Here is a 25,064-nt window from a genome sequence, read left to right as displayed (position 1 = left end):
CGGTAGCACTGCGAGCGTGACCGTGCGGCTGTGTCGGCCCTTAGCGAACCTCTTCGGCTTCCCTCTCTTCTTCCCGTGTGTCGGCCCGGATCGGCGGCGCAGCCAGCCACCCAGCGGGTCCGTGCGAGCCCCAGGGGGGAGGCAGCCGGGATGTCCGGGGTGGTGGTGGTGGTGGTGGGGGGGTTCCGGGACGCCTCGGAGGCGGGCCCGGGGGAGGAGAGAGGGCTGGCGGAGGCGGACCGTGGGGCCGGGCGGGCGGTGGGAGCAGGGGGACGAAAGTGGGAGGGGGGTGGCAGCCAGGGGGGGGCGGTAGCCAGCGACGGTGGGGGCAGAGGGGAGGACGCGGAAGGGGGGGGCGGCGGCCGGCGGCCTGGTGGGAGGCGGGCCGCGGGGTGGGGACTTGGGGCGGAGGCGAGGCCCGGGGCAGACGAGGCCCGAGGCAGACGGGCGGGTAGGGGGCCCTAAGGTGTGCTTGGTGAACTTTGAGGCTCCAGCGGAGCTAGGCATTTTTAGATAGGGAGGCGGCCGGGCGCCTCACGCCGGGCCGCCCTGGTTGCCTAGACACCGACGGGGCGAGGCGGGTTCTAGAACTTTCCTTTCTCCTCAGCACCCGCTAACGGCCCCTCCCCCTCGCGCGCCCTTCCCGCGCTTTTACGTTCGGCCTCGTGCGGCCTCGCGTTCCTCCGCCTCCCCCCCCTCCCTCAGGCCCGGAATGTTGCGCGCGGCCCGTTCCCAGCCCCCAGGTACCCGCGCGCGAGCCCCTGGCTTTCCCCCATTCCCACACCCCCTTGCTGAGGGGCGCGGGTGCCCTTCCTCTCTCTTTTCGAAGAGATTAGTCGGGCTCGAGGTTCAAGGCTTGTCACCTCGGGTTATGAGGGGAGAGAGAAGCCATTTTATCAGATTTCCTTGGGCCCCGGTTAAGCGAGAAACAGGTGGCAGGGTGGGACATTTATTAAAGAATCTCCTTGCTGTGTCTTGGTGGGGAGGGGGAAGAGGAGGAAAAGGGAGTGGCCCGGGGCGTAAGGGATCACATCGAACTTGGGGACCTTTTCCTCATAGGATGTTTGGCTTGCGAAGTCCCCACCACCCCCACTCCTCTTGATTCAAGAAGTCTGGAAGATGCTTCTGAATCTGAGTGTAGCTTTGGAAATGGGCCCTTCGGGTCTAGAGTCTAGGGACAGTTGAGGATTCTAGCATAACGCCCTGCTTCATCTCATTTTCTTCTTAGATCTTGGAGGTCAGGTAGGTGCTACAGTATTGGGAAGGACAAGATAAGGGAAGAGCTTCCCCGGTTGCTGGTACTCTTTCTTCTTTTCTCTAAGTCAGTTTCAAACCAGATTCTATTCTCCCTTTGGACTTGGGGCAAGAAACGTCCTTTTGGTTTTCTGAAAAGATCAAGATTCTTGGCACACGAGCTTATTAAAGATCCCATGGCACTTTGTTCAGGATTTGAGGACATCAGTGGTAACAGCAGTTGAACCCCAAAAGTTGTCTCTGCAGGGGGCCACCTAAATTTCCCCTCAGGTTCCCCATCTAAAGCAAGTGTGCCAATTCTTCTATGAATGTAAGAGGTGACTGCTTTTGGGTGGTGGATAATTTTACTTTGTAAAATGTTTAGATATATTCAGGATGAGAATATAATTATTAATTAATTTATAATTAATATATTACCATATAACTAATAAGTTATATATATATGTATATATATATATATATATATATATATATATATATATATATATATAGTCTACTACAGTCCATTTTTATTCCAAAATTACATTCAGTAAACTTTCAGTGCATGTATATATAGTGTGGTTTTTCTCAACTTGAATTATTTATGTATTGTACAATCATAAAATTGTCTGGTGGTTAAGATTCAATAATCAATTCAGTTGGACCAATTTAATGACTGATTATTCGATTCAATAAAAATATTTATAATTATTAATTCTTCAAAGAAAATAAGTATATTTGATGGTTAAACATTAGTAATTGTAGCTAAAAACCTGTAAATTTAAAGTAGCTTTCTAATTGTAAAATAACAACAATAACAACAAAATCAAACGAATTGTACAGAGGAAAGGAAGCCTTTACTTAAGTCATTTATGTTTAACTAACACAAGATTTGAAAGAAATGCTAGAGGCAGACAGAAGAGCTTATCTAACACCTTCTTTGATGTCCCCTCAAGCAGTTAGGGATTTCCCTATACATCCCCACTTTGTTTTTAGTAATTCATTATGACTATATCATCCTTGAATTTATCTAACTTCTTCGTGAATCTATTTGTTTTCATCCTCTACTTGGAGAACATGATGGAATAGCAGTTGTTTGGCAGTTAAGAGGCCTGGCCCTCTAGTCCTGTCACTGGATAGTGAACCTTGGGCAAATCACATTATTTCATAGACCCCCGATTCCTCATTCATCAACTGTGATAGAGTAGGACAAGAGGGATTTCTAAGGTCTCTTCCAGTTTTAACATTTTCTGATTCTCTTTCTCCAGTTAGCATTCTTTCCTCTCTGCTTCCTTCTCTGGCTGTGGGGGTGGGGGGTGGGGTACACCAACACTGTTCCGGCCCTTTTCTTTTCTTCCTTTCTTTTCATTCTTAGGGCCACAAGCATCATCTCAATGTGCACAAACCCCAAATTTCCAACTCCAGTTCATAGCTTTTCTGACTTCCAGTATCTTGTCTCCAGTTATCTTTTAACACACTGGATACCCCATCAGACCCTCAAACTCAACTTGTTGAACAGTTTGGCGTGACTTTTGATAGCCGATTACATACCTGTGGAACTAATTGAGACTGCTTAGTCACAGGATCCAGTCATGGAGTGCTATGCTTAAGAAAGAGTCGATTTCACTTATTAGCTTTGTGACCGTAAGCCATCATCTCCTTGTAAAATTGGAATCTTAATACCCATTGGACCTACCTTGAAATAGAAGTGATAGTTGTAGATATCAGGTGAGGTAATGTAGGTATAAACCGTAGCTGTTACTCTGTTGGAGTCTTTCTAGCTTGGGATCTGTCAGAGCTCGATTGAGTTCTGCTTGTATGGTTTTGGGGATCTCAGTGTAAGGTGTCTTTTGCTCTTCAAAAAGAAAAATAGAAAGGCCATTCCCACTGTGGGCCTGCCAGAATAATAGCACTTTAGGATTTACAAAGTGGGATTTCTTCTGCCCCTGAATGAGGAAACGGCATCAGAGAAGCCTGCTAGTGAGCTCCAGATTGTGAGGGTTAGGAGATGGAAATTCTCTAGTTCTTAAACCCAGGTTTCCTAATTTCACGTCTAGAGCTTGCGCCATTGTACTGTGCTGCTTTTCTAAGAAAGTCAGGAAAACAAGCTTATCATCTGTTCTTTAGAATGCCAGACTTGGCGGTTGTAGAATGGTCTTCTCCTCCCCCACCTCCAGTAACTACAAATATTGGTCACAAGTGGGAGGTATTTAGGGGCAGACTCTCATCCCCAGAGCTGTTTGTTGGAGAGCTGACTTGGCCAGAGCCCACCCTCCCTCACACATTTCCCGAGCTGCGCCGTCGCCGCCATTACCTGAGAATGGGAGTGGTTGGTCTGCTAGAACAGTTGGTTTTCAGTGGGCTTCTAGTTTTCACTGTTGTATTTTAGGCTTTGAAAACAGGTATGAGTTTAGCCAGCTCCTAGGTGAGGGGTTCTTAACCTTTGTCACGGACCTCTTGGGCATTCTGGTGAAACCTCTAGATCCCTCCCCAGCATTTTGGTTTTGGAATGCATAATGTAAACTCTATAGGATTACCACGGAATTCAATTATATTGAAGTCCAGTGATCAAAATAATAATAATAAAAAAGAAAGCCAAGTTCAGACTCTTGGTTAAGAACCCCTGCCCTAGGTGATCTCTAGCACCAGGTGTTGGCTTTCAGGTCTAATAGCTCACTCATAAATTCATTCAGACCCCAGAAATCACACTTGTGTCCTGGGCATGGGTGCTGCAGACTTAGGTGGCCAAAAGCAATCTTAGAATTGGAACCCAAAGCCCAGAATGGCAGAAGGGGACGTTGTGGGAGCCCCACCTGATCACCTCTGGGTACACCAGGAAGGTGTCTACCGGGATGAATACCAGCGAACATGGATTGCATTTGTGGAAGAGGTAACTCTTGATTTTCTATTCACTTGGTTTCTATCCATTTTCAGTCTTTGGGGAGGGTATGGTTTCAGTGTTTACAATTATTTCCCCATAGGAGACCAGTTTCGTTAGGGCTCGAGTGCAGCAGGTACAGGTACCCCTAAGTGATGCAGTCAGGCCCAGTCATCTCCCTCCCTCACAGCTACCACTAATGTGGCAGCTGTACCCCGAAGAGCACTACCTGGATAACAGCTCTAGGATATGGGAGATAGAGCACCACTTAATGGTATGTATTATGGCTAATTGTTCCCAATTTGATTTCCCCCCCTCCAGGAGAGAGGGGGAGAGAGAGAGCGCTCTATTCTTTTTTTCTCTTTGTTTAACAGGTCAGGGGAGTTGAGGAGCTGTTGCTTAAGCTCTTGCCTGACGATTAATCTGGTAAATACTGATATTCTCTCTTTACCCTTTCTATACTTTTGATGCTTACGCTTGGTTATGGAGTTTTAATGATAACATTTGTTTTCCAGGTGCTGGGATTCTAGGAAGATATGTCCATTTGTTGTGTACATTATATGGGAATCACTTCACCCAGCACTGAAGTGCATCTACCTTTGGGGGGAAAAGTGAAAACTGTTCAAGAACACAGCACAACAGTTTAGGAAGGAAAGTGAAGAATACTGTAAAACCGCAGGGGGAATGTTAGGTAGATACAAGGCAAGTCCAGAGGTGGTCATTGAGTCAGGACACCTAGCTTAAAACCTCTGACTCTTGGAAAGTGCCATGGAATCTTTAATGGACATCGTCGGTCAGAACCTCCGTTTGACATCCTCACACAAAAAGCAGCACCTCCAGAAAAGATGCCCTGATCACCAAGGACTTGGTACTGACTTAGAAGGGAGCCTTCAGCAGTCAACATGTTTTGTTTTGTTTTGTTTTTTTCCCCTCCCACCCTTCCCCAAACTTTGCATTCCTCTTTCTCCCTTCATAAAAACATCCTAGTTTTTGCTTGCATGTCTTCCATTCCAGCACTGGTATACTTGGATCTACTGAAAATTTAGGAGTTCTGAGAAAGGGCACCACCCAGGTTGGCTGCAGTCTTCAAGGACCTTTCCCCTTTCAGAAATGCCACATGTCTTCAAAGTCTCAGGGAGTTTTAAAATTCAATCTCTGTTTATCATATTTTATCTTTAAATAACAAACCACTTTCTTGGAAACTTCCAAAAATATTCTTTAGGTGTTCCTAGGTACTTTTGCCCAGGTAATAGCATTTCAATTGTTGTCATTTCCCAGGGATGCATTTGATTGCCCTGGTATAGAGCTTCCTGAGATAAAGCCTAAATAGTGGGGATAGTTCAGTTACCTTTGAAATGAAGGGAAAGCCTGGGGGATGAAGGATCTTCTTGCTTTTTGGAAAGCCTTTCAATACTACTATTGTTAACAGTTCTGAAAGTAAATATAAACTAATGTTTTCCCTAATTGAGTGAGGTTGGTACTATAAATACAGTCTGCTAATCTTGTAAAATGGCCAGAGGGTTTTGTAATTACTCTAGTGTAACTACTTTCCAGTGATGAAGGGGTACCAAGTAATAACCTTAGATAAAAATCCCTAAGTCTCAGTATGGTTAAGAGTAGAAATTAGAGCAAAAGTAGAGCCTATGAGCCAGAAAAGATTTTTTTATGAGAAAGCAAAATAAACACTCTATAATCATATTTTTTTTTCTTGTTTTAGTTTTAATGGATATGTCCCAGAAGGATCCCTGCCAGAAACAAGCCTGTGAAATACAGAAATGCTTGCAAGGTACTTAACATATGGTGCTTTATTCTAGTGATTTTTTTTTTCCATTTTGTGTATGAGCTTCAAGAGTCAGACCATCCATCTGCAAGTTAACATTTAACTTGTCTCATAGTAATATCTAGTCTCTGCACTTTTTCTTTCACTGGCTTTATTACCAGTGTAAACTAAGGATGATTCTCTTTATGGCTCAAAAAATATAGTGACAAGTTGTACTTTTTTCAACTACATTTTATAAAAATGATGTTAGTGGGAAAAGCACTGGATTTAGAGTCAGAGGGCCCGAGTTCAAATTCTGGCCCTACGGCTTCCTAACGAAAAGGCATTAGACAAGATGCCTAACTACCGCTGGCAGCAGTAAAATGAAGGCTTTTATTAGATGAGCCCTAAGGTCCCATCCAGTTTAGCTTTTACCCTTTGGTGTTAAAAGGGGAGAGTTAACTCTAAATGGGTCACAGACTGTGCTTGATTAAATCACTTGAATGTAGGTGGAAGGGGTTCGAGTAGAAAGCTTAGAGTTCTAGATACCTACCTCAGCTACTGCGGAAAGGTAATATTACTGTCCAACTGCTAAAGAATGTCCATAGTTAGGGAATTCTAGCCGTGAAGCTGAACTGAAAGAAGGCCCTTTAAAGAGTGTGCTTGCCTTCTTGGGCCTGATTCTCATCCCCTCTGTACTCAAACTGCCTTCTCTCATGTGGGAAACTACTTAGGATATTGGAATCCCATCCCAAGTACACAGCAGATGAGAATCGGTATAGAATTTTATTTTTATTAAATTATTTAAGTCTTGAGCTATTTTTCTGAAATCTGACATGAGTTGTGTAAGACTTCTAAAAAGAATTCATTTTAATAACCCTTTAGGATAAATTTTAAGCCCTTATTTACTTACCCCCTTGCCCCTCAATTTTGAGAAGGTAAGAAAATGGTTTCCCCCACATTTTAAAACTCTATAACATGAATGTATATGTACACATGAAAATAAGTGTGTTTAATGTATAAATATACACACTTGGAAATAACAATCACATGACCAGGACAGGTAGACCAAGAATTAAAGCAGTATTGACTCCTATTCTTGGCTGGGGTGAAGGGCAGGGAAGTGGGGGAGAAGAAAAATGGAGAGCTAGTCATCGTCCCTGTAGCTACCCTTTACTGCCCTTTAATATATAAGGGAGCTAGAAAGAGCCAGTAGAGCTGCAGCAGCTTCAGGTCCTTTCTCTAGAGCGGAAGAATATTCTGGTCACTTCCATAATAACTTGAAAAAAAAAAAAGTTAACTTTCAGTTAGAGGTTGGTGAAGATAAAGATGTAATTTTTTTTCTCATTGAATTTCATGGGCCCCTTGAAATCTACATAACTCCAAGGGGTTCCCTAGATTAAGAACCCCTTCTCTAGAACAAAGGTATGCTTAATTCAAGACTTAGATCTGAGACTTGAAAGGAAGTAATACTAAGTGGTATTATACTAATACCAAAATACTGTCTTTCAGTCATTTTGTAAGTCATATTTTCTCCTTTTTAATTCACTTACCAAGGAACGTAAAAATACTGAAGGGATAAATCTTGGGCTGTCCCATTTAATAATAAAATTAATTTTTGTGCCGTTCCGAGTAAGTTGCTGATTTTTAGTAAATAGAGGTGAGAATCTCATGTTCATGAAAATTGAAATTCAAGCCTGTCAATACAGTATTTACGGGAAAAAAAAAAAAAAAAAAAAAAACTTGAGATTTTACTGCCCCACCCCTCCCACAGATATATAGATAAATTAAACAACAAAACAGTAAATAGAGGAAGATTATATTGTCCAAGGTACCCTGCAGAGTTAATAAATGACTATCTATCTAGGTGGCTCAAAATCCTAGTAGGTGGTGAAAATTTTGCCTCTTTTTCTTACAGATTTCAGTTTCAATTATTTATGAGCTAAATCTAATAACAGATTAGGCTACAGAAATAACTGGTCTAGCTTAGAACCTTCCCCTAGATTAGATTCCTCCCTCATTTCCTCTTCCATCCCTCTGCTTCATATTTTAAAGGGCTTAAACTCTCTCCTACTAATTTTGGTCAGTGGGCATGGGAAAAACCTCCCTTTCCCTTTACTATTTCTAATGGGTTATGCTAGCTCTCTAAGTTTACAAAAGGGGAAGTTTTCAAATCACTAATCTTTAAGAAAAAAAAAAAAAAACTTGATCAGTTTACTTTCTCTCATAGAATTAGTCTTTGTTTTTCAGCCAACAACTACATGGAGTCTAAGTGTGAGGCTGTCATCCAAGAGTTGCGTAGGTGCTGTGCTCAGTACCCCAAAGGGAGATCTGTTGTCTGTTCAGGATTTGAGAAGGAAGATGAAGAAAGGCAGAAGCTTAAATCTGCATCACAGTGAATTTCTGCTCCATGTTTTTCATCCAGGAGATTTTATTTGGTCTCCTAAACAGGTTATATCTCAGGTAGTCAACAAAAGCCAAATGGAAATTTACCTATAGGTTTACTTATGAATAGGCAAAAGAATAGAAAGATAGAAATAAATCTAGCTTGAAACAATTTATTAAAAGAGAAAAATGTCTTTGTTTCAATGTTAACTTTTAAAAAAAAATGGCCTGTTTAAAATAAACATGTTTTCAATGCAGATATTTTGGTCTGGTACTGAATGGTCTCTTCATAAGGATTTCCTTGATTTCAGCAGCTCGTTAATTATACTGCAATAAGAGAGTACCTTCCAGGGAGGCAGTGTCACAGTGGGGAAAGCACTGGGTTTGAAGTCACAGGATCTGGGTAGAGATTCCAGCTTTTTTACTCACTGTATGGCTTTGGGCCAGATAGTGAGGCTGAAATGAGGGAGTTGGATTAGATCAGTGTTTTTTCCAAATGTGGTCCAGGGACCCCTGGGGTACCCTGAGACTCTTATAGAGGGTCCTAGAGGTTAAGACTTTTCAGAATCCTGAAATAATTTCTAATACAGTAAATTCTGATAGATATAATCCACATAATCCAAAGATCTTTAGTCGTCTTCAGTAAGATTACAAAGGAATCCTGAGAATAAAAAGTTTGAGAACTGCTAGACTAGATGATCTCTCCCGTCCCTTCTGGCTCTAAATCTGTGGTTCTTTCAGCAGTATCTCACAAACATTAATTTTATGAATGTTTGTGAGATGCAACAATGCTGTGATGAAAAATTTTTTAATCTCTTCAATGTGGCTCTTCCATCAACCTAGCCATGCTTTTTCAATCTCTAATTTTCGTCCTTTTTTTCCCCAAGAAATCCTTTATGGATGATCTGCACAATGTGCTACAAATTATTTTAATAATGGATGCCAGTATAACACTTGAGTTAATTCATTTTCATCACATGGCTGGCCCACCTCTTCTAATCATATATGTCTTTGATGCCATTTATTTATGCACCAGTCATCTGGAAACAAAACCAGTCTCCTTCCACCTACCATACATCTTTCCATTACTTTTTTGAGCATCTGTGATTTTGATTATTTTGAGATGTTGTGTTATGGGATTTGTAGTCATGTTGTAGCACTGAGAAAATTGTTGGTGACAGGTAGGTGACATATGGAGTGCTGGATTTAAGAGTCAGGAAACTTGAATTTAAATCCTGCCTCAGCCACTTAAAATCATTTGACACCTCAGCCTCAGTTTCTTCATCTTTTTCAAACAGGATACTAGCACCTATCTCAAAGGATCATTGTGAGTATTGAGATGACATAAAGTGATTTGCAAACTTTAAGGCACTATAGAAGTGCTACCTATGATTATTATTATGGAGTTTTGCAGTTTAGGATTTTTGAAAATGTTGCTTATTTTCCCAAATGAAAACTAGCTCATTCTATTCACATCTGGAATAAGATTGTTGGTCAACTGCAGCACCTGTTTATAGTAACTCAATGGACTCCATCCAAATGCATTTCATAACCTAAACAATGTACATTTTTCAGTCACTTTAAAAATTTTTTCTTTATGGTTTCCTAGTCCATCATCCCTGTGAATAGCTGTAGATATTATTGAGGAAGCCCTGTTGTGTTCTGGGACCAGGTACAGCACAGCAAAGGTGTCTCAGGGAACAACACTTCCCAAATGTAGTTGAGCCGGTTAAAAATATAATTGGGAAACAGTCAACAAAATAAAAATACAATGGAACATAGATAATGTAACATCTTCAAATTTAAATCAATATACAGCCCCTATTTCTAGTTCTATGGTTGACCGGAGCTTCTGAAAAAATTCATCATCTAGCTATTTCTTACACAGTTTTAGTTGCACTGTAAGCAGGACATCCTCCACGACACTGTCAAATGAATCTTTGGCAAGTATGTCGCCTTTTTTATGTCTTGCTTCATAATGATACTCTGAGCATTAAAATTCTTTTTGGAATTTCATAAAAATCTCAACATGTACCTGAGAGTCACTTTGTTGTAGGAAAACCTAAATTTTAAAGCTATATTTTGTTTAACCAAAGCAAATGAATTTTTTTCCTCGATCAGACAATAAACACAGGTTTGGTTTTTTTTTTTAATTCTTTGCCTATCAGTTGCTTGTGATTATAAGTCTACTATAGAAAACTACAAAAGCTGTTTCTCCTGTTTTCATCCCCAAGGTTATTTTATAGAGAATAAATAAATTAGACACGAGTTACTTATTCTCAGTGATCCATTTTTGGTATTACTGCTGTCCGTGATCTTTTTTTATATTCAATGTTCAATTGTCTTGGTTTTGGTATTTTTAAAGATGGATACCTGGCTGCCTTTAAAATCCTATTGTCTCTAGATTTTTTCTTCACCCGGTATTTGGTCAGATCCAAACACTCCACAGTTCCATATTTTTATTAAGTACCATTTCCACTTTCTTCCACAACACATTGTTTACTGTAGTGAAGAGTTCAAATGGTCCATGGTCATCAGTGATGAGAACATATTGCCCTCGGAAACTATTGAAAACCTCTACCATTTCACACCTATTTATCATTCTTTCCGTTTTCATTGTGAAATTCTTTGATTTAGTTGACTCAAACCAAGACTTCTGCAAAATTATTTTCTCCTTCATCATATTTTGTTATTTTGTGAAGTCACACAAGCTGTAATGTTCAACCATCTTCCTCTTGAATGTTTTGCAAGTGAACCTTTACTGCAGTGGCTCTCATTTTCTTGTTATGGAAATCAAGTGTTTGTGTTAACTGTTAAAATGGTTAAAATTCTTATAAGGAATTGTGATTGGTATCAAAAGCTTTACATTCATCAGTTTCCCGTTTTTCAGGTAACTGCACACAGTGTCTTATCTGTATTCTAATTTTGCATTGATTTTGACTTTTGCTCTAACTGGTCTATTATCGGATTATGTACAGACAGCATATTCTGAAATTACTCCTTCATAAATAAGCCATTTCCTACTAAAATGACAATTTCATTAAAAAAAAAATCAGGCCTCTCTCTCTACTTCTAGTACTGTCCCAGCTTTTTGGGAGGCAATATGGTACAGTGTAAATCCCATGAAAAATTTCTTGCCTTTGGGCACACGATGAAACAAATTCTCCCAACTTCTTTATTTGTGTCTCCTCCCCCTCGGATTTGAACTCCTTTCAAATAAAGGAGCTAAAAATGTGTAAACCATCGTTTTACTTAGGTGCATCTTGTATGTGTTTTTCTGGCATGACATATAGGAGTTATGTCTATGGATATAGATCAGTTTGTCTAGTGTATTAATTTGTTGGTCCCTGGATGAAAGATTTCACGTTTTAAGTACCAGCGATACTTGTTACCTCTTTTTAACACCTGCCCCCTTTTCTGCCATTGTCACTGTGGACTAGAAGGAAGTGACTGTACGAGGTTCTGAGTCATTTGGTTTGTATCAGTTTCATGGATTTCAGTGGTCAGAGTACTCATTTGGAAGGTCAGGAGATCAAGAGTATTCCAGGCATAGGGAACACGTGAGTAAAAGTTGAAAGAAACTATGGAATATATTCTAGGGAAACAGGTGAGTAATCTGTTCATTATGATCTCTCAAAAAAATGATTTCAACTTTAAGGTGCTAAGATCACAGAATTGCCATCACAAGGCTTCTTGTGAGAAATCTAATCTTCTCCCCTACCCAAAAAGGAATATCTACTACAACACATCCAAGATTTAATAGTTGTACCATATGAAAGAATTCACCAAATCACTTATATTCAGAGGAATGGAAATCAAAACAACCAAAGTTTCAAACACGCACACAAATACATTGCTGATGGTGCTAGGGATTGCCTGACCATTCCAAAAACTTTGTAATTTTGCTCTGAAATTAAAATGTCCATATCCTTTGACTCAGAGAGCTCATGCAAGGCATGTCTTTGCAGTGAGGTCAGACACAAAGAAAAAGGCTTATGTCTACCAAAATGTTCAGAGCAGTAATTTTTGTAATATCTCAACATTAGAAATAAAGTAGGCATTTAGTGACTGGGGAAGGGCTAAAAAAACCACACTAATGGGATAATTGAATCATAAGATATGATGAATAGAAGGGATTGAGAGTAAACTGGGGAGATGAGAGTAGCAAGCAAAATTATACTCAGTGACTCCAACAATATAAATAAAAAGAAACAACATTGTTGTATGATGAAGCTTTGCCCCAGAGAAAACTTGAGAGAATACATCTTCCCTTCATTGCAGAGGTGAGGACCTATGGGAATGGAGTATTGGATTTCATATCAGATTTAGTCTATGTGATGATTTGACTCTAAATATTCTTTTTATTTTTCTACTCTTTGTTAAAAAGAAGTCTTGATTCCTGAGGGGAGCATATATTTGGAAATGAGTGATGTAAAAGTCTAAAGAATCAAAAGATTTAATGGTTGTAGAACAAGTTGGGCATACTTTACATATTCCTCTAGCTGCACCCCTGAAGTTGGATTTTTTAAAAATTCATTATTGATTATAGAACTATAACGTAGAAACTTGAACTATATGTGCTTACAACTCTAAAGCACAATTTAAAATTTGTTGATTATATACTTAACCATTAATAAATAATCAACTAAATACATAAAACAAGGGACAAAAATCTTGCTTTACTGCCCCCAGCAGTAATAAGAAACAAATAACAAAAGAATTAAATACTCTTGTGTTCTCCAAGCCTATCCAATATTCTGCCATCTTTGTCCCTGCTGAATTACCAGGAGTCAGCGTGGTATCAGGGGTATGCCCGTAAGTGAGAGTCAGAGAATCTGAGCTTTAAAAACAGGTTTCAGCACTGAATGATAATTTACCAATGCTTTAACCATTTGGGTTTCGTTTTTTTAGTCTTTTTTATTTTCTCAAAAGGCAAGCTTTGCCACCAATCCAAAGTGATAGTGAGAGTTCACGTTTCTCTCTATAGGAATAAAGGACTTCATAAACATTATCTCATTTTATAAATGAGTGGGGCTCAGGTGAAGCGAAGGATTCAGAGGAGCGGCTAAGGCCATGGTCACACAGCTAGGAAATGAAAGCTGGATTTCAACCTTTTGTCTTCTGAGGAGGGAGAGAGAACGGATGGAAAAATCAAAGAAAGGTTTTTTTGAGTATGGAGGAGACATGAGCATCTTTGTAGGCAATAGGAAATGAGCCAATAGGGAGACATTGAAGAATGAGAATGGTGGAAGGGACCAGTCTGCTAAAGGCGATGATATGGGATGCTACTGTGCAGGTAGAAGGAGAAGGACCATCTCTTTATATGAGATGGGGAGGTGGAGGGAACTAGAGGATCTGCTAAAGGTCTCCCAATGATTATCATTGAGAGTGCTATGGGCCATCACTGCGATTACAAAAAATAAAAATAAAAATGCAGGGCCTGTCCCCAAGCAACTCCCAATCTAAGAAGGGAGACCACAGGCAGACACTATCTATAGTATATGCACGGAGTGCATTGGTGGTGCTTTCATAAGGAAGGCGCTGGCAGTTTGGGAGGCAGGAAAAAGCTGTTTGTAGGGGGTGGGATTTTAGCTGATGCCTGAAAGAGGCCAGGAGATGGAGATGAGGAGAGAGCTCCAAGCATGCATGAGGTACAGGTGGTGAAAGTGGGGGCGTCCTGGGTCAGGGGCATTGATGAGACCAGTGTCACTGACTGAGAGCATATAGAAAGGGAGGAAGGGAGCAAGTCACAAAGACTAAAAACCAATTGATCTTGTAAACAGTACGGAGCCACTGCAACTTAATGTGTGGGGAGGCGACAGGGTCAGATCATAGTGAAGTGAATGCTAGGTCTGCAGTCAGGAAAGTCCAGACTCAAGTGTGGCCTCTGACACTGGCTGTGTGATTCGGGAGAAGTCACTTTACCTTTAGGATCACAAGAGCTCCCACCTCCCAGGGTTATCGTAAGGATCAAATGAGATTTATAAATGCTTTGCAAACTGATATAAAATGCTAGCTATGAAAGGGGATGAGGAAATGACATGGTTCCATCAGCCCTTTAGCAAAGTTACTTTAGTAATTTAGTAGAGGATAGACTGAAGTGGGGAGACCAGTGTGAAGTGATGAGGGCCTGTACTAGAGTGTGGAGTAGCAGCTAGGATCCCCAGATCTTGGTAATAGATTGAATATGGGAGGAGTGAGGAATTGAGGATGACCCTTAGACTGGGAGGATGGGGGTGGCTTGGACAGTAATAGGGAAGCTTGAAAATAGAGGGAAGTTTAGGGGGAAAGATGGGTTCAGTTTTGATCATGTTAAGTGTTTACCATGTCTATGAGACATCCAGTTCAAGATGTCCACTAGATAGTTGAAGATGTGAGACTAGAGATCAGGAGGAAGACTTTGGCTGGATAAACAGGATATGAAAATGATCAACATAGAAATAGTAACTGAATCCCTAGGAGTTGATGACAGAGTAGAGAAGAAAGCCCCGGGACACAGCCTTGGAGGACCCCCTGTGGTGAGCAGATGAAGCTCTAGCGAAGGAGACCGAAGGAGCAGTCAGGAAGAACTGAGAAAAGTGTCCTGAAAATCTGGAGAGAAGGGAGCAGCAAGGAAAGGAGGGTGCTCTAGTATTCAAAGCTTCAGAGAGATCAACAAGGGTGAGGATTAAGAAAAGATCATTTGATTTGGCGGTGAAGAGACAAGAGAAACTTGGAAGAGAGCAGTGTCAGTTAAATGGTGAGGTCTTAAGCCAAGCTACTGAGAGAAGAGAGTGAGAAGGGAGGAAATGGAAGCATTCATGGAGGTAAGCCATGAAAAGGAGGAAAGGGAATAGAGGGAATAGACAGATTGAATGAAGGTTTTTTGAGGATGTAGAAGACAGCCATCTTTGTAGGCAGTAGGGAATGAACCAATAGAGAAAGATTGAAGATGAGTGAGGATAGTGGAGGTGCCAGTCTACTAAAGGAGATGAGATGGGATGGGATTGTGTGGGTAGAAGAAGGACCGTCTCTTCATATGAGATGGGGGGGGGGCAGCTCTGAGTGGTGTGATGAGGTGGAGGGGAAGCTGCAATAGGTTGGAGAAGAGATGAGCAGGTTAGAAGAGACTCTGGCGATTAGGATAGTGAATCAGGGAGGTGGAAAAGGATGGCTTGGCCGCAGTGAGACCCACTTGGGATTATGGAACACAAATTAGAAGTGAACTAGTCAACAGTTTCATGATTTCAAAAACACCACTGGTAGTTTTTGCCTTCTAAGGCTGGTGAGAAGGTGGAGCAGGATGGGAAAGTATACAGTCTAGCAACAGGAAGAGGTGAAGTGCAAATAGTGGGAAGGTCATAAGCAAGTCAACTCAGGCAACTACTGCTCCCTCTTTGATCTCTCTGCTGTAGCCAAGTCAGAGATAACATCACTTTTCTACCTCAAGCTTTCCATGTGGGAGATTGGAGTTCTCTTTACAGAGGAGCAAGCCGATTAGGGAAAGCCAAATAGTAGCTAGGGCCAAGAAGTAGTAAAATCATTCCATCCTATTTATGAAAATGGTTACCTATCTCTGTCTCGTAGGCTATTATTAAGCATTAGAGTCTCAAGTGATTGTTTTTTTATTGATTAGCACATATGCACTGAGCCAGAAATTTCTAGAAAATTGTCATTTCAATAAGCATTTAATAGAATGCTTAATTCTATTAATTATTAAAAGTAATAAGCACCTACTATGTGCTAGACACTGGGAATACAGAGAAAAGTGAAAGAATCCTTCTTGTAAGAGCTTTCAAGGAGCTCCCAATCTAATGGAATAGACCACATGAAAACAACTATCTCCAAACCAGTCAAGATAAATTGGAAATAATTCAAAGAAGGAAGTTACTAGAATTAGGAGTTGTTATGAGCTTTCCTGTCCAAGGTAGGGTTCTAGCTGGGATTGAAAGAAAGTCAGTGGGTAGAGAGGAGAGAGAGCATTTCGGGCAAATGCCTGGTGTCAGAGATGGGACAGCCAGAAGAGCGCCACTGGGTCAAAGATGGCTGGGTAGTGCTACATTCATATATGATATGGTTCCTCCCTTCTTGTGAAGCAGCTGTGATTGAGGGAAAGGTACTCTGCCTATTGTCCTATTTGCTAAAGATCTGATAGGTGGGAAGGGCTCAGTTTGACCCTGAAATCCTGTCCTGGAGAAGTGTTCTTAGCAAAGTCTTAGTCTTTGCCATTCTCTTGTTTTCTGAGACCCTTTCCTCATCGAATGGAGTTGGATTTAGAGATTCTCTCTCTCTAATGTTATTTGGTTCTAAAATTTTATAAGAAGTGGTCTATTTTAGATAGCTCTGCTTTCAAATTTGAGGAGCACATGTGCTTGCAAACACCCCCTACACTTCCCCACACCCTCTCCCTCTTTTTCCATCTTACCCCCCCCCACTTTCTCTCTCCTTGCCCTTTCCTCCTTCCCTCCCCCCCTCACACACACACACACACACACACACACACACACATACACATTATGCAGGTAATGTCTTCTGAAGCAGAGAGCCTAAGTCAGAAAGCCCAGCATGATTATGAGGAAGCTACAAAGATGACATCAATACATGAATTCTCTGTTCTAAATCAAAAGGAGAGCCTTCAGAGCAATGGCAAACGTCACCTCCTGTATAGCTATCGGCCAAAGTTGTCCCATGTCAGGTGGCGTGGGACTATTCCATCTCCCTATAAACCCAACTGATCAATTGCCAGTTGGGTTTTGGTAATCACCAAGAAAAGCCTGTAAAGTCGCCCTTGCTTAGAAATGCTGGTCACAGATAGGACACAATAAAGAAGGGAGCGATAGGGCAGTTAGAACTGGAAGGAGGCAAACTGGGAAGACCACAATGCATTCACTATTTGGGGACACCCTTTGAGTTGTCCTTCACATTGCCAGTGTGAGGCAGGCAGGCAATCTTAGGCTTCAGTTCTCCCTGGCTTCCTGGCTGCCCCCTCCTGTGACTGAGTAGCCTTATCTGTTAAAGGCAGAGGCGGGGCAATGGCAGTCTCAATGAGCTTCAAAGCTTCTCTCCATCTCTGCTAGGACCTTATATGGGTATATAGGGCCACCTGAACAAGCCCCAGACTAAAGCTAGAACTCCCAAATCCCCAAAAAGGCACAAAAGGGAAAAAGAACTACGATAGGGACTATACATAGGACTCGGTAAAGCAATGCTAGTCATTGACAGACCAACTTTGCTTTTGTAAATGCCCTATTATAATAATTAGCTTGTTTTGATCCAAATTGGGAGATCCAACCCTCCTTTTAGATATTTCTCTCCCAACTAGCATCCTGGAGAGTGAGGTGTGTGTGTGTGTGTGTGTGCGTGTGTGTGTGTGAGAGAGAGACAGACAGACAGACAGACAGAGAGACAGAGACAGAGAGAAAGAAAGAGAGATAGAAAAGAATTGCTTCAGTCCTCTGCCATGTTTTACAGGATTCCTCAGCCCGAGAGGCTGTTTGGATTTGCGGAAGATGTGTTTCCATGGAAACATGATTACATGAGAATGCTCAGTCCTCAAGCTAGCCTGTACAGCAGATAATCTTTCTCAAATGCTGGACATTTGCAACAAAAAAATGAAAATATAGGAAGGGCTGTTCCATTGTTAGTCATCTGGACAGAAGCACACAATTGCAGGACCCATCCCTAAGGCTGAAGACATTTTGTTCAGCACCAGCTAGGGTTGATCACAGACAATACACAGACACCTTCTCTGCCCTCCTAGAGCTGCTAATTGAGTAATAAGCTAAAATAGCAACATATCACTATAATCCATAGCCTTCCATGCTAAGTGTATTGCAGTGATCATATGACCCTGGAAGGCCAGCAAGTCCAAGCTCATTTTACAGATGAGGAAACTGAGCCACAGAGAGGCTACACAGGTTGTCTGAGATCACACAGTAAGTATCTAAGGCAGAATTTGAACCTGTGGCTTCTTGACTCTAAGTACACTACACAGGGGCTTCTTAGCCTGCAATCTGTGAGTGTATTTTCCCCCAAATTGTAATATAGTTGGTTTTCATTGTAATCCTGTGTTTTATTTTATGTATTTAAAAACATGACCTCAGAGGGTGGTGGCCCATTACACAGAAAAGGTAACTTTCCACTCCCCCATGATGACACCAAGCATAAAATAAAATACATTGTGAGATCTAACAGAAAGTTCTGGATCAGGGAAGGCTTCCTGGAGGAGGTAGGTAAGCATTGGAGTTGACTTTAAAGGGCATAGAGAATATAAGATGGAGACAGTTCAGGCATATAGCATGAGAAAAGCATCATGGTGAAGAATAGAAAGTGTATTCAGGGCTGACTTTGGCTACATGAGGAGCGGGGGAAGGGCAAGGTGGTAACATGAAATAAGGCCATTTCCACTTTCTGCTCTGCTTTTTTGAGAGCTGGGCATTAAAAAAAAAAGAAGATTTCTTTGCAATACAGTGTGCAGGCTCCATTTGAGATCACGGCTTTGAGATAATCCAGTGATTCTTAAATTCTTCTTCTTTGATTTCTTTTCCAAGGCAGCATTTTCCCCAATGAGATAGTTTGTATTTCCTTCTATTTTTCCAGTCTTTGACTTTGTCTCAATGGCTCAAGAAGCATTAGTTTCCATTTGGCCAGTTTCTAATTTTCAATTGTTTTCTTCCAAACTGCCGATTCTCTTTTCTTATCTTTCTTGCCTACCTCTTGCCTCTTTTCCCATACTTCCTTCTCTTGCTCCCATTTGGCTTTTGAAATCATTTTTAGAGAGAAAATTTAAAGTTTTAATAATAGTTTTTTTTAAATTTTTATTTTCCCCAGTTACATGTAAAAAACAATGTGTTTTTTTTTTTTTTGTTATACACATATACTCATTATTTAATGTATTTCCTTATGAATCATGTTGGGAGAGAAAAATCAGAACAAAGAGGAAAAAACACAGGAAAAAGAAAAAAAAAGTGAACATATCAGCTAGCCATTTGTTGTGGAAATGTGGGAGCAGAACTAGATTTGAATGCTTCCTCTCACTCTGCCATCTTGGTTTTCTACCTCCACTCAATATTTGTTTGGGAATTTTCCCCCAGATGCTGCACAGCCTTGGACTAGGAACAAGGAGGCGAGAAATCAGATGGCGGGGTTACCTGCCGATGAGAAACAAGATGGGAGGGAAAGAGAGGAAGGGAAGAAAGGGATTCTAGGGCAGTGGATAGTGACGCTGCTGCAATGTAGCTGACCGTTGATTGGCTACTGATGCAAGTGAAGCTGGTGGTAGCCTGGGAGAAGAGGGGTGGTCCCAAGAACCAGTCCCGCTTTAGTCTACCACATGAGGCTGCTCTGCTTTGGAGGACCCCACCCCAACAACATCCACCGCTTGTCCTAACGAATCTGGGAGTGGAGTCTCTCCTTGTGACAGGCACAGACACAGCCATCGGCTGCCTCAGTTTCTAATCCTGGTGTGCTGGATTCCACCAGCTTTGGTGCTGCCCCCCAGGATTCCCCTGATTGAAAGTTCTCTCCCACCTCAATGTTTCTTGAGCTCATTGCAGGGGCAGCTAGGTGGCCCTGTAGTGGAAAGAGCACCTGGCCTGGAATCGGGAAGACCCGAGTCCAAAGTCAATCTCAGACGCTAGCTGGGTGACCCCGGCCAGGTCATTTACCTCTGCTTGCCTCAATTTCCTCATCTGTATTCCTATTTGACGAACAGATATAATCCCTAGTCTCGTGGAGCTTACAAATTATGATCCAATCAACAAGCAGGTTTGGAGAGCCTGCCATGTCACTTACTGTGCTAGGTGCTGTGGAAACTAATAGAAAAATGTTACCTTTCCTGACTGACCTCAAGGGACCTACATTTTACCAAAGGGAGGCTACTTGTTCTCAAATGAGGAAATACTGCTTGTACAAAATAAATACATAATGTTCTGGAGTGGGACCGACGACTAGAGAAATCAGGAAAGGCCTCTAGAAGGGGGTGAACTAACTTCATGGTCCCGATAAAGATTCTCCCCCCTCCTTGAGCCCCATGCAAGCCTAGTAGCCATGAAGGACCCTAAAAACTTCTCTCCCACAATTGTCTGGATTCCCCCTTCTACCATTAGCAGCAATTCCCCGTTATCAATTCTTAAGGGCATAGCATTTCACCAATGAATCCCAATTCTGAGTTTGTCGTCTCGCTGACATGTCTCCCCACCCTCTCACATTGGTGAGTTTCTTGCATCCATGGGGGGGGGGGTCTGTTTCTATTGCCAGGTAGTGTCTGTCTGTGTGTGTATGCGTGTGCCTTTTTTGGTCTGCTTACTGCTTAGAATAATAATAAAATTGTTGTTTGTATCAGCTTTCTGAGTATCCGTTTCCTAGAAGTTTCCAAACCCAGGTTGTTGCTTTAATTCAACCAGGAGGCCAAGTAAAGCAGACCCAGAGGAAGGAGATGGGCTGTCACGTATGGGCAACAGTAAACATGCCTGAAGCGTTTTGCTGTTGTTCAGTCACTTTAAATTATGTCCAATTCTCCGTGACCCCATTTGGGATTTTCTTGGCAACAATACAAGAGTGGTCTGCCATTTTACAGATGGGAAAACTGAGACAAACCGGACTGAGTGACTTATCCAGAGTCACATAGCTAGTAAGTGTCTGAGGCTAAATCTGAACTCAATAAAATGAGTCTTCCTGACTCCAGGTGTGGTGCTTTCTGCACTGTGGGGTCACCTAGATGCCTTAACCTAGCTGGAGTGTTCAGTGTAATCAACCTGGAAAGCTAGACTGGAACCCAATTGGGCTTTGAATGCCAACCAGAGGACTTAAAGGCAGCAGGGAGTCATGGAAGTTTCTTGAGGAAAGGAATGGCCTGATGAAGCCTGTATTTTAGGAATATCAATTGAGCAGCTGCGTGAAAGAGGGAACGGTCTTGTGGAGCACAAAACTGAGTCGTACGTAGACAGTTGTTTGGGTGCTGTACAGTTCTGAGTTTTAAATCGCAGTACTTCTTATGGAAAGGTGAATGTTGTGAGCTAATTATTCCGGATCTCCATCGCTAAATCAGTAGCTGGCAGATGGGCTTCTGAATTTTGTCATGCGTTTGAAATCGAATTGTTTATGTAGACCGAGGTTCCCCCCCAGATCTGTCTACTCTTCTGCACACACTAGGGGTGACCTTGCCAAAGGATAGGGACCGTGATAAAGAATAAGAAATAGGATGAGCACAAACAGTAAAAGAATTGGAAGGTAAAAGGTTAAAAAAAAAAGAATTGAAAAGTCAAAGAGAAAGATAAATTATAAAACAGCGATGAAGTGCCTGCGACATGCCAGGGAGTACCAAGAAAAGCTCCTCCAAGGAGCTCACAATGGTGGAAAACAATACAGAAAGGAGTGGAGGGGCACGCAGCCCATCGTGTGGATGGAGAGGGGTCCAGGAAGCCTCAAAGGAAGAAATATCAGAGACTAGAGTGGCTGGGGAGGAGGGAGCGTGGGCAGAATAACACGCCTGTGATCAGGAGCTCGTGTTTTTCCCAAAGTGAAACTCCAGGGGCCTTTCTTAGCGAGTCTCTCTTTGAATGGTTTTCTCACTGAAATATCTGGTTTTGGAGGTGACTCCTTAGTTTCCCATATGGTTTTCTGACCAAGGAAATCGAGGAAAGTGTTTAGCAGGATTTCTCCTCCCACCATCCATGGTGCTTCTCTCCTTTCCAGATCACATTGGGAATGGAAACTGGAAGTGCTCCAAGAAAAATAATTCCCATCATTCTCCAGCATTACATCTCAGTACTTGTCCTTCTGAGAAGATCCCGATAGCTCCTAACTCCTTCCAGGTGAGTCCGGGCAAACAATAGGGGAAAAGTCCCAAATGGGAGAGAAATTCTAAGAGCTGATGAGGTCTTAGGCATGGATGGCCCCACCTGTCAGTGGGGATGTTTTCTATTTCTTTCTCTTTTTTGCATTTATAAATTTTAAAAAATTAGCTTTTTATTTTTCTAAAACATGCAAAGATAGCTTTCACCTTGTTTTCCAAATCTTTCTCCCTCCCTCCCTCCCTCCACCCCGTCCCAACCCTTGACAGCAAGCAATCTGTTCTAGGTTAAACTGTGCAACTCTTCTAAACATATTTCCATATTCATCTTGCTGTGCAAGAGCTAATCAGATCAAAAAGAGAAAAGAAGAAAAAAAGAGGTGAAAATACTCTGCTTTCATCCACATTCACTCCCCACAGGCCTCTCTCTGGATATGGAAGGTTCTTTCCATCCCAAGTTTATTGGAATTGCCTTGAATCACCTCCTTGTCGCTGTTGTTTTTCTTGAGGCAATTAGGCTTAAGTGACTTGCCACCGGTCACACAGCTAGGAAGTGTTAAGTTGCAGAGGTCAAATTTGAACTCGGGTCCCCCTGACTTCAGGGTTGGTGCTCTATCCACAGGCCCACCTAAGTGCCCCAAATCACCTCTTTGGTGAAAAGAGCCACGTCCATCAGAGTCGATCATCATATCTTGCTGTTGCTGTGTACAATGTTCTCTTGGTTCTATTCACTAGAGCGAACATTTCTACCTTGGAAATAGCAAATGCTACAAATCAGGGCTGAATGGATTGTTTTGTCGATTGAACGATGGAGAAAAATGTTAATAATGTAGATTTAATAATAATATGTTGCATATAATTATTTTTTTCTTCAGAGAGCTGATTGTTAAACATTTGCCAGCCTATCCCTGACTGTGAAGTTCTTTGGAGTAATGCCACAAACCAGGGCCGGGTCGATTGTTTTGTTGATTGAGCAATGGAGAAAAATGTTAATAATGTAGATTTAATAATAATGCGTTGTGCATTTTTTTTCTTCAGAGAGCTGATTGTTAAACATTTACCAGCCTATCCCTAAGGAGTTCTTTGGAGTTCAAAAGATTAAAGAATGGAGAATGGGCTTTGTTTCAGGGACCATCAACATAAAATATCAAAGTTCCTGAGGTTGCTGGCCACAAATGAACTGGAGAGGAAGACCACAAGCCAAATATTAAAGTCCTTGCAGAAATTGGAAAAGTCACTGGAAAGTCTCGACGAGGATAAAGAAAGGAATGTTAAGAGATGGACTGCAGTTCTACAACTCGCTTTATACCTGTTGGTAGTTTGATATAACACTAAATCTGTGAACCGATTTAGGTGATATCATTTGAATTCTATCGGACAGTTCCAAACATGAACAATGAATGTCTCTACAATTGTCCCCCCTGACCCCCCACTGCTCGTGCCTTCCCTCTGAGATGACCTCCAATTTACCTTGTATCTATCTTGTATGTTGTCTTCCCCATTAGAATGTGAGCTTCTTGAGGGCAGGGGCCCTGTTTTTGTCTTTCTTTGGAACCCCAGTGCTTAGTACAGTGCCTCATCCATAGTAAGTGCTTAATAAATGTTTGTTGATTCACTGTTTTACAGTTTCCTTTATTTCTTTAAAGTGTGTTTTTATTATATCTAAGTCTTTTCTGTGTTTTATAGGCTAATGCTGAGATGCCTTGCAGATTTTCTAGTTAAATTTGAGTGAAATTCCTCTTTTTCCTGGATTTTGTTGAGTGAAACTCAAAAAACATTCATTTCTACTGTTAGTTTTATTGGCTACTTGACTCAGTTGATACTAATTCAGCTCCTTTTTTCTCATTTTGAATAGCTTTTTATTTTTCCAAATATATGCAGAGAGTTTTCAACATTCACCTTTGCAAAATCTTGTGGTCCATAGTTTTCTCCCTTTCTGTTCCCCCCCCCACCCCCGCAGCAAAATGTGTGCAATTCTTCTAAACATATTTCCATATTTGTCATGTTGTGTTAAGAAAAAGCAAATCAAAAGGGGGAAGAACAAAAACAAAACAAACAAAAAAAAACAAACAAGAAAATGTGAAATTATTGTGCTTCTATCCACATTCAACCTCCATAGTTCTCTCTGGATGTGGATGGAATCTTTCCCTCACAAGTCTGTTGGAGTCTCAGCTCTCTCCCCCCCCCCCCCCCCCCCCGGAACCCCTGCAGTTCTAAGTTACATGAATGGCAAATTGATTTAGTTCAGCCTCTTCGGGCCCATCCTTATTCCCTCTGGTTTTTCCTTGTGTCTCTGCCATTGGTAGCACTGTTAGCACTAAGACAAAGAACAGCAGACTCATAGGGAACAGATACTGGGAGGTAGCAATAGCAATAGATTTATCAAATGTGAGCTCTGGTCCTTGTGCTCTGACCCCTTAGTGGGACCTAAGATAATGACTGAGTCAATCATTTGGGCACTGGGACTATCCCTATCATCCAGCAGCTTATGTTTTATTAGAAGCAACGTGTAATGTAGAGGTAAAAAACTACACACCAAGTCATTTGGGGTTGGGGGGATAAGTGCTATCAGCTGGGGGAGAATCAAGAAAGGTCTCATGTAGGAGGTGGCCCTTGAGTTAAGCTTTGAAAAGAATGAGGGAATGGATCAGAGGCCCAAGTGAGGAAAACATTCATAGTAGGGAAGTAAGGGGAGCCTAGATGCAAAGGCACCCGGGAAATGTATCGTCTTGTGCTGTGATAGGAAGTTGGCCCATTTGGTAAGAAGTCTTGTGATGGCGAGTCACATGGAACAAGTTTAGAAAGTTGTGGGGAGTCAAATCATACGGGAGTGTCTACCAGCGGACCTTATATGATCCTAAAGGCAATGAGAAACAATTGGAACTTTCTGAGCAAAGGATTGGCAAACTCAGGCCTGGGCCTCCAGGTAGCTGGAGTTGGGGGAGACCTCTAGGTGGTGATTGGTTAAAGACTAGGCCTGAAACAGAATGGTGAATTTGTAGGGAAAGAGAAAGTAATAAAGAGGATCTATCCAGCAG

General features: G+C 41.7%; 2 protein-coding genes across 5 annotated transcripts; both read left to right on the top strand.

Annotated features, from left to right (window-relative positions):
• The first annotated feature begins 20 nt into the window (after positions 1-20).
• Positions 21-23,646, top strand: CMC4 (C-X9-C motif containing 4). Of its 4 annotated transcripts, none has more exons than XM_051968910.1 (4): positions 4,869-4,979; positions 5,829-5,897; positions 21,930-22,048; positions 23,065-23,646. In XM_051968910.1, the coding sequence occupies exons 1-4, from the start codon at positions 4,880-4,882 to the stop codon at positions 23,077-23,079; spliced, it is 303 nt and encodes a 100-aa protein (XP_051824870.1). In that variant the 5' UTR covers positions 4,869-4,879; the 3' UTR covers positions 23,080-23,646. The 4 variants fall into 4 exon arrangements, with proteins under 4 accessions (XP_051824872.1, XP_051824869.1, XP_051824870.1 ...); XM_051968911.1 differs by lacking the exon at positions 23,065-23,646 and adding an exon at positions 22,902-23,051; XM_051968912.1 differs by lacking the exons at positions 4,869-4,979; positions 21,930-22,048; positions 23,065-23,646 and adding exons at positions 21-117; positions 8,121-8,512.
• MTCP1 (mature T cell proliferation 1) lies at positions 23-4,720 on the top strand. The gene is made up of 5 exons (XM_051968908.1): positions 23-117; positions 3,927-4,123; positions 4,215-4,385; positions 4,486-4,537; positions 4,627-4,720. Exons 2-4 carry the CDS (start codon positions 4,016-4,018, stop codon positions 4,531-4,533), a joined length of 327 nt encoding a protein of 108 aa, XP_051824868.1. The 5' UTR covers positions 23-117; positions 3,927-4,015; the 3' UTR covers positions 4,534-4,537; positions 4,627-4,720.
• Positions 23,647-25,064: the final 1,418 nt, after the last annotated feature.

Source organism: Antechinus flavipes, chromosome X (genome assembly GCF_016432865.1).
Source record: "Antechinus flavipes isolate AdamAnt ecotype Samford, QLD, Australia chromosome X, AdamAnt_v2, whole genome shotgun sequence".
Classification (NCBI taxonomy): Eukaryota; Metazoa; Chordata; class Mammalia; order Dasyuromorphia; family Dasyuridae; genus Antechinus; species Antechinus flavipes.
Note: the sequence above shows the minus strand (reverse complement) of the source record. Positions and strands in the feature narration are given on the sequence as shown.